At 31.3% G+C, this 14,236-nt stretch overlaps 3 protein-coding genes across 4 annotated transcripts; 1 reads left to right on the top strand and 2 right to left on the bottom strand.

Moving 5' to 3' along the window:
• Positions 1–640: 640 nt before the first annotated feature.
• On the bottom strand, positions 641–4,899 carry LOC137836755 (formate dehydrogenase 1, mitochondrial). Of its 2 annotated transcripts, XM_068645478.2 has the most exons (7): positions 4,749–4,899; positions 4,514–4,598; positions 2,752–2,944; positions 1,931–2,471; positions 1,552–1,676; positions 1,095–1,207; positions 641–992 (listed from the first exon to the last, which is right to left on the bottom strand). In XM_068645478.2, exons 2-7 carry the CDS (start codon positions 4,586–4,588, stop codon positions 879–881), a joined length of 1,161 nt encoding a protein of 386 aa, XP_068501579.2. In that variant the 5' UTR covers positions 4,589–4,598; positions 4,749–4,899; the 3' UTR covers positions 641–878. The 2 variants fall into 2 exon arrangements, with proteins under 2 accessions (XP_068501579.2, XP_068501578.1); XM_068645477.2 differs by lacking the exons at positions 4,514–4,598; positions 4,749–4,899 and adding an exon at positions 3,089–3,390.
• Positions 4,900–5,654: 755 nt separating this feature from the next.
• LOC137836754 (formate dehydrogenase, mitochondrial-like) lies at positions 5,655–8,151 on the bottom strand. The gene is made up of 7 exons (XM_090301775.1): positions 8,004–8,151; positions 7,748–7,843; positions 7,443–7,614; positions 6,729–7,269; positions 6,351–6,475; positions 6,066–6,178; positions 5,655–5,984 (listed from the first exon to the last, which is right to left on the bottom strand). The coding sequence occupies exons 2-7, from the start codon at positions 7,826–7,828 to the stop codon at positions 5,871–5,873; spliced, it is 1,146 nt and encodes a 381-aa protein (XP_090157901.1). The 5' UTR covers positions 7,829–7,843; positions 8,004–8,151; the 3' UTR covers positions 5,655–5,870.
• A 3,277-nt stretch (positions 8,152–11,428) lies between these two features.
• Positions 11,429–13,868, top strand: LOC137836753 (formate dehydrogenase, mitochondrial). Its single transcript, XM_068645476.2, has 6 exons — positions 11,429–11,700; positions 11,914–12,085; positions 12,260–12,800; positions 13,016–13,140; positions 13,278–13,390; positions 13,473–13,868. The coding sequence occupies exons 1-6, from the start codon at positions 11,458–11,460 to the stop codon at positions 13,584–13,586; spliced, it is 1,308 nt and encodes a 435-aa protein (XP_068501577.2). The 5' UTR covers positions 11,429–11,457; the 3' UTR covers positions 13,587–13,868.
• The last annotated feature ends 368 nt before the right edge of the window (positions 13,869–14,236 follow it).

The following is a 14,236-nucleotide window of genomic DNA, read 5'->3' as shown; positions in this document are numbered from 1 at the left end:
ATTATTATTTTACAATCACATGGTGATGAGTGTGCATTTGTCCATTGGAAATAATAAAGAAGATGAGAAGACCAAACTTTTGGTTAAATGGAACTTCATTCTAAAATATTGGTTCATGTTAGCAATGAGAATAGAAGTAATAAAATTAACAGTAATGTTGAAAGAGAGGGTGAAAAAGGTGAATGATATTTGCTCTGAATTATTTTGTATTTTATTTTCACTTTTACTAATAATGTGTAAATAATAATATTATTTATTCAATTTTACTATTAAACATAATTATATAAAAATAAAAAATGCGAATACAGAGACACTCAATAATTATATAAAAATAAAAAATGCGGATAAAAAGGCACTCACAATTATATAAAAATAAAAAATGCGGATAAAAAGGCACGTGAGTGCCTGTGTTCCCGTAGTTAATTATAATGATAATTCTCTCTATGTCTATTTTTGTCATACTGATGTTTTATAATTAATGATTTTGACCGGTAAAGCCTGAGAGTATATTTAAAAGCTTATTTGAAACTTCAAAACAAAAATATAGTAAAAAAATTAAGTTTAAGATAATAAAAAATAAACATAAAAGACAACTAGAATTTTGGTTCTATTGCATCCTCTCATGTGTAGATCATGCAAATAAGTCCTAATTTCAAGTAATACATTTAAATTCCAAAAACACAAGATCCATGCATGGAACATAGAGTCCTTACAATTTTATTTCTGAGATTAACTAAAGGAGTTCTCATTCAACAAAACAAGTACATTCAACAAAACAAGTACATAGCAAAATTAGAGTGCCCTCTAAATCTTTATTTTTCTCTGTTCTTCCATTATAGCCTTAGAAATGAAAGTTTCTAAGAACACATTGATACCCTTCACCTATATTGGCTTGCAAGTTGACCCTCCTTCACAATGTAGTTCTGTTCTGGGAAGTCTTCACCCCTAAAGTGCCTATCAAGCATGTCTTTCACACCAGCAGCATAACGTAACTGAACAAGTTTGGTTTATTATCATTTAGGGTTATCGAAGTGAAAGAACTCAGACTTAGACACAAAAGGATAAGCTAATGCTATAGACAAAAGTTAAAATACCTGTGCATCTATGGTAGTGCCAGAAACATGAGGAGTCATGGCATGGTTTGGCATGTAGCGCCATGGATGATCCTTTGGAGCTGGTTGTGGGAACCAAACATCACCACTGTAACCTATACAATTAAGATATTTGGAAAGAGGTTGAAAGTTTAATTAGCAAGGACAATTCAACAAGGAATAATAACCAACCACAGTCTAAATTGTCTATTCTCAGATAGTATTGTCATGAATAACTATCTCCAGAAGTTGTCACTTAGAGACATAACAGAACAGCTTACTTTCCATTTTCCAGAGTAACATAGTACTTTTGGTTTTGGTAAAAAAATCAGCAGTTGATATTTTGATATTATATACACATATTAGAACCATGAATGTGTAAAAATATCATCAACTTACAGTACTATTTTTCATGTTTAGCTAGTGTAAACAATTTTTTGTGAGCTGGTTTTAGAATTACCTGCCACATGGCCATTTGAGCAAGCATCAGCAACTGCTTGGGTATCCATAATAGCCCCTCTAGCATTGTTAACAATCAAGACACCTTTCTTGCACTTGGAAATTTTATCTTTGTCAAACAATCCCCTGTATCACAAAAAACATTGGTCACTACTCCTCACTATAAAATGCTTAAAGAATTTCAATATTCATACAGAACTTATGTTAGCATGCAATATACATATACTTTATATAAACCAAATATTTGTCATTACTAAGTTGGATTATGAATTAATTTATTGTGATAAATTCTTATCATAAAAGCTTTGGAAATTAATACATGGCTTGAAACTTCAAGAATGAAATGATTTTTTGTATTGACTGAGATATTGAGAGTATACCTTGTCTGCTCAGTAAGAGGCGTGTTGATAACAATAACATCACACTTTGGAAGCATGGCATCAAGGTCCTCCTCAAAATTTGCTCCAATCTCTTTCTCTAATCCAGGATCCATCCTAATTCGATCAAAATACAGAAGATTACAGTTGAAAGGTTTCAACCTTTGGAGTAAAAGTTTCCCAATTCGTCCCGCACCTACGGTTCCTACTGTCTTGCCTTCAAGATCATAAGCTCGGTGAGCAATGCCAGCAACATTCCATTCCCCATTAACAGACTGATGGTACCCTGGAAGGAAATTCCTAATTAGAATTAGGATTCTCATGAGTTCATCCTCAGCAACTGACACCACATTGCTTCCAGTGACCTCTGCCACAGTTATACCAGCTGCAGATGCAGCCTTGAGATCAATGTGATCTGAACCAATGCCAGCAGTCAAAAGCAGCTCTAAATTTTTTGCTTTCTTTATTCTTTCAGCAGTGACATAGGCAGGGTGAAATGGAGTAGATATGACAACATGTGCATCAGGAAGATTTCTCTCAAGTTCTACAACAGAAAAACAACAAATAGCCATGAGTTCAACCAATTAAAAACTTGAAGAGATAACTAGATCTACCTTCCATGATATTATGGTGTTGATTACCATGATGTTTGAGAAAAAATTATGAGACCTACTTATCTTCACTGATACATAACCACATTTTAATAAAAAAGAAATTAATAACTTGTTATATGGAAATTGGCCAGGACTAATTCATTAACCTATACTCAAATTTCAAGATAGATAATATTATATAAACTTGAATCGAGTAAGCAAGTTATTAACCAGAATCTGGTCCTTCTTTGTCATCAGTGACAATATACTGATGACCCTGCGATTCCAGCCACTCGCGTATACCCAATGCTCCTTCGACACACCCCACAAAATCAGGATTCAGTTTTGCATACTCATTCCCTTTGTAGAACACCCCCACAATCTTCTTCTTTTCACTGACAACCTTGCGCCCTTCACCAGACACCTATTCTCAATCACAGGGAAAAATAAACAAATGAATCACAATCATGCATAAACAGAGTTGAAGAATGCAATATTAATCATGGTGTTGCATGAGCAAAATTAATCGTGGTCAGCAGCATAAATAATTAAACATTCACTAACACACATTTTTTGAGGATGTGTTGTCGAGTGGGGTAACAACTTCTTCGAGTGGGGTAACAATGGTATTTTGAGTTGTTGTTGTGTGGACTTGAACAAGGTATTCTTGTGTGTTATCACTCATGGTTGAGAGAGAAGTTTAAAACAGGATAACAAACAAATGATGCAAGGGAGAACTAAGAAGAGATGCAAGTGAAAGATTTGCTGCTGGTGTGTGTGAGAGAGAAGAGAAGAGTGTATTATATAGAAAAGTGGGGTTGCTTGGTTAAGACACGTAGATCATACACGGTGTCTAGGCCTCTGCATGATGAACAAGTTTCAGCTTGGCCTCAGCAAAATACATCAACAAAATTAAAATTGCTGACATAGATAATCAAGACAAATGAGAATAATATCTTTAATTAATACAACTGTTATTGAGTGATATTTATTAAAAAGTACAAAAATATGGGAATTCATCTTTTTATTTAATAAATTTTTTACCGACTTTGTCACACTATAATTCTTGGTTTGGACCCCTTTATTTTTGTCTTTATATTATCTGTTTTTTACCCATAATTTTCCAAAGTTTTACATTATTTTTAATTAATTTCCTATTTTAAATATTTATTTTATTAGTGGGTTGAGAATATAAAAAAATTTCAGTAAAAGTTGCATGATAATGTAAACTTCAAAAAATGATCAAACTACTTTCTATCTTCCTTTTCTACTTTGTTGTAATCTAATTTTCCTAAAATATAAAAGTTATTTATTTTAACATCTAGATGAGAAGAGGTGGGGCTACAAATGATGTCAATCCTTGTTGTTCTTGGTCTCTGGTCCACCAAATACAACAATCAAGTACAGGAGAGACTCATCTCATACAATCAGTTTTTCACATTTAAAAATATGTGCAGTTTTAAAAAAATAAATTTAATTAACTAATTAATTAATATCATTAATTATATAATTTAAGATATATTAAATGACTTAATTATTATTAATAATTAATAATTAAAATTTAATTAATAAGTATTATTCTTTAAATTATAATATTACTATATACTTATATCATCTAAAAAAGCATATAATTTTTTATTTAATTAAATTAATTTTAATATTTAATATATATATATATATATTATATATATATAATATTCCAAAACTAAGAAAATGATGAACAGAGAAAATATTTCTCAAAAACTATTCGTGGCGACTGTGGAAAAATCCATCGAGCACAAAGATGACAAGGGAAGTGATCAGAAACGCACATAGCAGAGTGAGAAACAAACTTTAGCATCACGTGATGGTGACGGATCACGCATGCAACACACACAAACAACAACAAAGCCAGATCTCACCTCCATCTATGCAAGAACAAGAACAAAAATGCCAAAACAACACACTTAACGCAGAATCACGTGCATCAGAGATAAAAATTAATCCGACTTACATGAAGGTTTCGGAAGAAGGTGGAAGAAAGCAGAGAGCGAAACGCAGAGGAAGCCGCAGCACGTTTCATAGCCATGGTGATTTGTCTGTGAAAATTCGATTCACCAAAATAAGATTAAAATTGCAACTAATTATTATTATAATAATAAAATAAATAAGAATAAGAAGAAAAGAAGAAGAAAATGGAAGATGAAAGAGTAAAAAGGTTAGAAGTTGGGAAGGGATGAAGCAATCACCAGTTGCGACCTTTGCTCGACTCTCTCTATGCCTGTTCGCTTTCTTTCTCAATTTGTTCACTGTTACACACGTGTGCCTCTTACATTCCCACGTGCCACTATTTTATTTTTCTCTTATCTTTGTACTTTCTCCCTTATCTTCCCAAGGTTCAACCCTAGTTATTTGTCCTTATCATATTTGTTTTAGAAAATATGTGATTTTAAATTAATTTTCTTAAAGTTTTGTTTAGTTTGAAAGTAAAAAAAAATAAAAAAATATGTTAGATATTAGAATGGTTAGTTTTTGTGCTTGATACTAAATATTTTGATTGTGGTATGAGAGTAAAATTTTTAAAGGAGTGAAAAAAAACAAAAATTAATTTATTACATTTGGAAATCTACTATGCAAAATTATGGATGAAATTGGATAAAGACAATTATCCAAAGCTAAATTAGAAATTTGAAGTTATACCATTTTTTTCAAACTAGCAAATAAAAAAAGAATAGGAAAGAAATAGAAGATTTCTAGAATTAACATTTGTGTTATATTTGTTTTATTTTTTAATTTAAAATATTATTATTATAATAAGTTGTAAAAAAAATATTTTTATTTTTTTCAGCATTTTTTGTTCTTGATCTTATGCTTGAGGTTGCTCTCACCACTATGAGCTTCTGATCTTCAATTTTGTTGGATTGAAGTTTTAATTTATCAAACTCTTTTATAATCCATTATGTACATTGATTACTTGCTCTTTAGTTTTAGTGATTTGATTTTATCTTTTAATGCTATAAATGATGCAATTGCTCATCTCTTGATCTTAATTAAATTCAAATTTTAATGTTTATTTGAATGGCTTCCCAATTACACCACTTAATAATTTTTACTTCACTTTAAAATCTAAAATCTAAAATATAAAATCAAAATACTTTGCACATAAATTTCTCAACCTTACATTATAATTTTCTTGCATGATAAGTAGTACAAAGACTCCATAAAATGGATCATGGAGTATTTTATTTCTTAATAAGATTTAGTTCAAATTCTACAAAGCAAGTACTTGATATCATTAAAGTTCCCATTAGATGTTTATTTGCTCATTTGTTGGCCTTGAAAATGGAAGTTTCTAACACTGAATTGATTCTTCAACGATATTGGGGTGCAAGTTGACCCTCCTTCACAATGTAGTTTTGTTCTGGAAAATCTTCACCCCTGAAGTGCCTATCCAACATGTCTTTCACACCAGCAGCATAACGTAACTGCACAAGTTTCATTATTATGAACATTAGTGTTACACAGAGTGAAACAAACAACCTAAGTACTATCAAAACTCATAATACCTGTGCATCTATGGTGGTCCCAGAAATATGAGGAGTCATGGCATGGTTTGGCATGAACCGCCATGGATGATCCTTTGGAGCTGGTTGTACAGGCCAAACATCCCCACCATAACCTACACAAATATCAATTGTTCATCACAAAATCATTAGTTGGTTGCATTTCAGAATGTCAGATGTTGAGAGAATCATCAATTGCTGTTATGAACACATGCATCATAAGTAATCATCCTTAGTTTCATGTTTTGGTGGTGGAAACAACTTTCTGTGAATTGGTTCTAGAATTACCTGCAACATGGCCACTAGTGCATGCATCAGCAATTGCCTGTGTGTCCATAATTGCCCCTCGAGCATTGTTAACAATCACCACACCTTTCTTGCACTTAGCAATTCTGTTCTTGTCAAATAATCCTCTGAAACACAATAACCTTTGGTCACTACTCATCTCTAGGCTCAAAGAATCTGAATATTAATGCATAACTTATACAACACAAACCATGGAATATACTTATGCATAGTGCATAATGCAAACCAAAACACCTATCATTCTTAAGTTCTTTTACTTATCAATTAATCCCTTCTGAGAGTTAGATTATGCATACCATGAGATTTCAAGTGTAAAATAAAATGAGAATTTTGACTGATATAGATACTAAGTATATATACCTTGTCTGCTCAGTGAGAGGCATGTTGATAACAATTACATCACACTTAGGAAGCATTGCATCAAGATCCTCCTCAAACTTTGCTCCAATCTCTTTCTCCAATTCAGGATTCATCTTGAGGCGATCATAGTACAAAAGATTACAGTTAAAAGGCTTCAACCTCTGCAGTAAAAGCTTCCCAATTCGTCCAGCACCAACAGTTCCTATTGTCTTGCCTTCAAGATCATAAGCTCTGTGTGCAATGCCAGCAACATTCCATTCCCCATTAACAGCTTGATGGTACCCTGGCAAGAAATTCCTCACTAGAACAAGGATTCTCAGGAGTTCATCCTCAGCAACCGACACCACATTGCTTCCAGTTATCTCTGCCACTGTTAAACCAGCTTCAGCCGCAGCCTTGAGATCAACATGATCAGAACCAATGCCAGCAGTCAAAAGCAGTTCTAGATTCTTGGCCTTCTTTATTCTTTCAGCAGTGACATACGCAGGATGAAATGGAGTGGAAATGAGGACATGTGCATCAGGTAGGTGTTTATCAAGTTCTGCATCAAGGTAACACACAAACACAACCATTTAGAACTATTCTCCTATCTTTTCATGATTTTACTGTGATGATGATTATTCTGATACCCTTGTTTGGAAGATTACTTAGAGCATGTTTTCTTAGAATAATATTATCTAAATTTAGATAATTTCAACATAGTAAGAAACTAACCAGAATTGGAGCCTTCTTTGTCATCAGTAACAATATATTGATGACCCTTTGATTCCAACCACTCACGAATACCCAATGCTCCTTCAACACATCCCACAAAATTGGGATTCAGTTTAGCATACTCATTCCCTTTGTAGAACACTCCCACAATCTTCTTCCTCTCAGCTGGAGCCTATTCTCAAGGAAAAAACAATATTAATCACGGTCATGCATAATTCAAAGTTGAAGAACTGCTAAAAATTTTAAACAAAAAAGAGTGATTAAAATGAGAAAAGGAAGATGAAGATATTTGGAAGCCTACTTACATGAAGGTTTCTGGAGAAGGTGGAAGAAGAGGAAGAAAGCAGAGAACGAGTTACAGAGGAAGCAGCACGTTTCATGGCCATGGTGACGAAAAAGAACTGAAATTGTACGAACAGAGAACAAAGAGAGAAAGAGAAGTGTGTGAAGAAATAGTGCAGTGTGTGAGGCTTATATAGAATAAAATAAACAAAGAAACTGATAGAGATAAATAAAATATCCGCAGACATAACAGTAGTAGGAAGATGAAACCATACATACCGAGACAGAGCATCTAGGGAAGGGAAGAACTAACGTAAGTAGCCGCCATTATGTTCTGTCCCTCATACACGTGTGTGCTTTCAACTACGTGCCACCTTTGCTTTCATTTTAAATTGTAGTTATGTTAGATGATAAGCCATTGTACACTGAATTGCAGAGTAGAAGAACATCATAAAAAGCATCACTGCTGCATCAAATCTTTTCTCCATGAATTGATATCATCAAAGTCTTCATCATGATAAGCTCTGTAACCCCACACTCACATATTTACTACAAAAAGAAGTAACACATGTTTTCTCCTTCAAAATAATAATGTGGTTCATGAAACCAGCAAAGTAATAAACAATTAAATTTATAATTCTTATAGTCATTGTCACCACATTCATAAAGTTCAAAATGAATTGATTTTTAATATTCCAGATTTTAGAAAATCGATTAATGCCTCTATTTTAGAGTAATATGGTTTAAGTTTTTAAAAGTCTAAGATTATTTCAGTCTTTTAAATTTAATTATATTTTACACCATTTTATATTCTTGAAATTTATATAAATTATTCTTTTATTATAATATAAGATTGTATTCTTAAAAAAGTTGTAGAATAGTTATTTTCTATTATTAGAGTCTAAAACAAACTTTGTCCTTTAAATTTAGTATTTGGTGATTATAAGTTGTATTTTTAAAGTTTGAGAAATTATAATATTTTTTAAAATTTAAAGAATAAAAACCTGTTTCGGGTTTTAGAAAATAAAAAAATAATTATTAAATTATTTATTTTAATTTTTATGTAGATGATAGTTAGAAATGGTAGGTTTTAAAAGCAAATGATGCTGTCGGTGGCTGAGTTGAGTCCTCTAGTGGTGTTCCTTGATGTGACAGAGACGTGCTTGATTACTGCATCACTTTTTGGATATATTTTTATATTTTACTAATTATTGAGAAGATTAAATTAAGATTTAAATTCAGTGTCAAAATCTAAAATTTTCATTTCTCGTAAATAAAATTTAGTTGTGAATTCTTTTTGAGAAATTTGAAAAGCAATAAAAATTTATAAATTCAAATTTCGTTTTCTTAAAATCCGATTTAAAAGTTTTAAATTATGAAGTGTGCCTTTCAATTCCCAGGTGCCATTCTTTTTATTTTGACTTTATATATTTAATTAAACTTCGATAATTACTCATCTGTCACCATATAATCCTGTTTTTAATCTCAAGTTTAATTTAACAAGTATTATTTTATTTAAAGCTAATTCATCTGGACTAAAATAATGATATTTTAGTCACCATTACAGTCAAATCTTCAATTTGTTTCTTCTTTGAAACAATGAATCTTCAATTGGTATTATAATATTATCCAATTATTTTTTACAAGCGTAATTTTTAACACTAATGAGCAATTTGTTCAATTTACTTTTTAAACACTAAACAAGAACCAAGAACTCCCCTCTCTTCTCTCTCTCCTTTTTAAACTCTTTTCCTTTTTTTTAATCTACTTTTTTCCGAATCTCATTTACCGTGAGAATCATAGCTCATGAATTAGGAATTAATCTTATCTTATCAGAATTTCAAAATAAATAAGTTTCTTTTAACCCTTAAGATTTATTTATTTTTAGTTTTTTCTATAATTTTATTATCAATCTAGATAGAAATTAGTTGAGAAAAGTGTTACTCTTAATCTTATTAACCTTGTATTGAATTTCGATGATGTTTGGATAATTTGTTTGAGGTCCATAGATTATCTATAGCATTTTTTACTTAGATTTTGGGAGGTCGTTATGGAGAGAAAGAATTTTAGGTAAAAGAAGTTCATATTCTCTTTCAATTGAACTTTAGGTTAGAAGATCTAAATGGGAAGGTGACGTAATCACAAGTTTCAAAAAAAATTTGCAGGGTGGGATTTGTTTGAAATAAATGTTAATTTATGAAAATTATTGAAAATTTAAAACAATTGGATAAGTGAGTGATGATTTAAATTGATTGCAGTATGAATTATGAAGTTTAAGCTTGATTTTTACTTAAAAAAATAGGTTTTAAAATGAGTCTACTATTGGTTAGGATGTGTCATAATATTCTTAGAAAATGAAATATCATGTTGAAATTGGTTAGGATGTGCATTGATTAGAGATTCATCTAAAAGAAGATATCTTGACTCTACTAATATATTTGAATCATATAGATGAAGATATTCATTGGCAAGTCATATGAATTAACTTGTCATATGAGGTGATTTGATATCACATAGTTATGTTTATAGTATGACATGTGCAAATCTCTAAATTCGAATCAATACACAAACAATTACGCTTAATGTGAATGTCAATAAATTCTGACATGAGTAATATGATAACTATTTAAATGAATTTCATTTGATAAATTTCTAAGTTAAAAATAAAAACATAAACAATTAAAATTCTAACAACAATAACTTTAGAATTTGGTGGATATATATAAAAGCAATGTACACCTATTTCTTAGCAACCAACATCAATAAGGTTGATGTTAAATTTATCTATATATCCACCAATTCTTAATGTTTTCTTAAAAACCCATTTAGTGTTTATACTTTTACAACTAAGAGAAATATTAGTTAAAAAAAGTTTTATCTCCTTTAAGAGAATCAATTTCATTATTAATAACTAAGAAATATTAACTTTTGAAAAAATATGACACTTTAAATATTTAAAATATGATTTTTTTTTTCTCTGTATCATAGGAAATTCTATCAAAATCTTTATAAGAAATTTAATTAAGTTAATGACAAGTGAAGTATAAATGATGTAATAATTTTTGTATGCTTTTATATTGGCAACATAATATGATTCATTTTTCGTTTGTCCTAACTTTTATAGATCTAACTCTATTTGCAATGAAGTAGTATATCTTCAAACATCACTATATGTTGATGATAGGAGGGGAAGAACTACGAGCAAGCAACGACATATATGGTATTAAAAAGTGATTTTTTAACTCTATCTCAATCTTATAAATATTAATTTATGAAAATAATAAAATTAAGTCCACTTATATATTACGATATGTGATATAATAAATTAGAAATTTCCAAAAATATAAGATGATGTTATTAAAGAAGACTTAAATTAATTCCTAAGAACTAGATTAAAATTTTTAGTTTGAATAAATCGATCCCCATGTTAAAAAATTTGTTTTTAGAAAAAGATATATAATTTTATCTAAAAGTCTGCTTATAGTTCTTATTAAAAGAAGTACAAATAATATATTTTAGAAAAATCAAACTTACATTTCTTGAATTTTTCTTGACTTGAGATTCAAAATTTTAAAAAAAATTGTACATAAATATATATATATATTTTTTTAAAAATTACCATAAAACAAAATATACGTGTATGAGGACAGAACATAATGGCGGCTACTTACGTTAGTTCTTTCCTTCCCTAGATGCTCTGTCTCGGGCTGTATGGTTTCATCTTCATTCTGTTATGTCTGCGGATATTTTATTTATCTCTCTCATTTTCTTTCTTTATTTTGTTCTATGTAAGCCTCACACACTCCTCTATTTCTTCACACACTTCTCTTCCTCTCTTTGTTCTCTGTTCTTACAATTTCAGTTCTGTTTGGTGAATTACGTTTCCATCATCACCATGGCCATGAAACGTGCTGCTTCCTCTGCAACTCGTTCTCTGCTTTCTTCCTCTTCTTCCACCTTCTCCAGAAACCTTCATGTAAGTAGGCTTTCAAGCTTACCATCAATTTTAATCACCCACACAGTTTTACTTTTGCATCAAAATAAAAATGTGCAGTGAAAATACTAAATTATTCATTCAGATGATGACCATGATTAATTTTTCTTTGGAAAGATCATGGATAATATTTAGTTCTTCAACATTGGATTATGATGATTGTGAATATATGTTTTTTCTTATGGTTGAGAATAGGCTCCAGCTGAGAGGAAGAAGATTGTGGGAGTGTTCTACAAAGGGAATGAGTATGCTAAACTGAATCCCAATTTCGTGGGATGTGTTGAAGGAGCATTGGGTATTCGTGAGTGGTTGGAATCAAAGGGTCATCAATATATTGTTACTGATGACAAAGAAGGCTCCAATTCTGGTTAGTGTCTTACTATGTTGAAATTATCTAAATTTATATAATATTATTATAAGAAAACATGTTCTAAGTAATGTTCCAAACAAGGGTATCAGAATAATCATCATCACAGTGAAGTCATGAAAAAAATATGAGAATAGTTCTAAATGGTTGTATTTGTGTGTTACCTTGATGCAGAACTTGATAAACACCTACCTGATGCACATGTCCTCATTTCCACTCCATTTCATCCTGCCTATGTCACTGCTGAAAGAATAAAGAAGGCCAAGAATCTAGAACTGCTTTTGACTGCTGGCATTGGTTCTGATCATGTTGATCTCAAGGCTGCGGCTGAAGCTGGTTTAACAGTGGCAGAGATAACTGGAAGCAATGTGGTGTCGGTTGCTGAGGATGAACTCCTGAGAATCCTTGTTCTAGTGAGGAATTTCTTGCCAGGGTACCATCAAGCTGTTAATGGAGAATGGAATGTTGCTGGCATTGCACACAGAGCTTATGATCTTGAAGGCAAGACAATAGGAACTGTTGGTGCTGGACGAATTGGGAAGCTTTTACTACAGAGGTTGAAGCCTTTTAACTGCAATCTTTTGTACTATGATCGCCTTAAGATGAATCCTGAATTGGAGAAAGAGATTGGAGCAAAGTTTGAGGAGGATCTTGATGCAATGCTTCCTAAGTGTGATGTAATTGTTATCAACATGCCTCTCACTGAGCAGACAAGGTATATATTTTGAAATCTCATGGTATGCATAATTTCTGTAACTATCACAAGGGATTAATTGATAACTAATAGAACTTAAGAATGATAGGTCTTTTGGTTTGTATTATGCACTATGCATAAGTATATTCCATGGTTTGTGTAGTATAAATTATGCATTAATATTCAGATTCTTTGAGCCTAGAGATGAGTAGTGACCAAAGGTTATTGTGTTTCAGAGGATTATTTGACAAGAACAGAATTGCTAAGTGCAAGAAAGGTGTGGTGATTGTTAACAATGCTCGAGGGGCAATTATGGACACACAGGCAATTGCTGATGCATGCACCAGTGGTCATGTTGCAGGTAATTCTAAAACCAATTCACAGAAAGTTGTTTCCACCACCCATGTGTTCATAACAGCAATTGATGATTCTCTCAACATCTGACTCTTGAAATGCAACCAACTAATGATTTTGTGATGAACAATTGATGTTTTGTAGGTTATGGTGGGGATGTTTGGCCTGTACAACCAGCTCCAAAGGATCATCCATGGCGGTTCATGCCAAACCATGCCATGACTCCTCATATTTCTGGGACCACCATAGATGCACAGGTATTATGAGTTTTGATAGTAACTTAGGTTGTTTGTTTCACTCTGTGTAACGCTAATGTTCATAATAATGAAACTTGTTCAGTTACGTTATGCTGCTGGTGTGAAAGACATGTTGGATAGGCACTTCAGGGGTGAAGATTTTCCAGAACAAAACTACATTGTGAAGGAGGGTCAACTTGCACCCCAATATCGTTGAAGTACTCTGCATTAATGTGGTCTTAGGAACTTCCATTTAAGACCAACATATGAACAAATAATGATCCAGAGAACACTTTTCTTATGTATGTGTTTTGTTGTCTTTGAAGTTGTTTTTGATTGATAAAAGAAATAAGAATGTAAGGAACACTCTCAATGTTCCATTTTGAGTTTTCAAATTTGAATGTGCTACTTGTAATGCCCAAGAAACTTAGTATGTGTTGTTAACAAAAAAGTTATTGCAAATTAATGAATAAAAAATTGACCAAGCTTTGATGATCAATTCTTATTAACATTATTTTTAAATTCATCAATCTTACGTTGGAATAGCAATATTTTTGTACTAAACCAATCAAAAAACAGAAAAGAACTAGCATAATATTTGCATGAAGTGATATTTTTTAAAAAGCTATTTTCATATAAGATTTACTTTAAACAAGGTATACATAAATATATACTTTAACCTTTTTAAACAAGGTATACATAAATATATACTTTAACCTTTATAAAAGTTAGTTGAGATATTGAAGTTTGGTTTAAATCAACTAAAATCATGCTATTCCTTAAAAATTTTAGTACAGTTTTCACTAAAATTTAGAAGTTTTTCCAACTTATGATATATGATGATTTGATCTTTCAACTTTAGAAAAA

The sequence above is a fragment of the Phaseolus vulgaris genome, chromosome 4, assembly GCF_051622355.1.
Source record: "Phaseolus vulgaris cultivar YP4 chromosome 4, ASM5162235v1, whole genome shotgun sequence".
NCBI classification, from domain to species: domain Eukaryota; kingdom Viridiplantae; phylum Streptophyta; class Magnoliopsida; order Fabales; family Fabaceae; genus Phaseolus; species Phaseolus vulgaris.
Note: the sequence above shows the minus strand (reverse complement) of the source record. Positions and strands in the feature narration are given on the sequence as shown.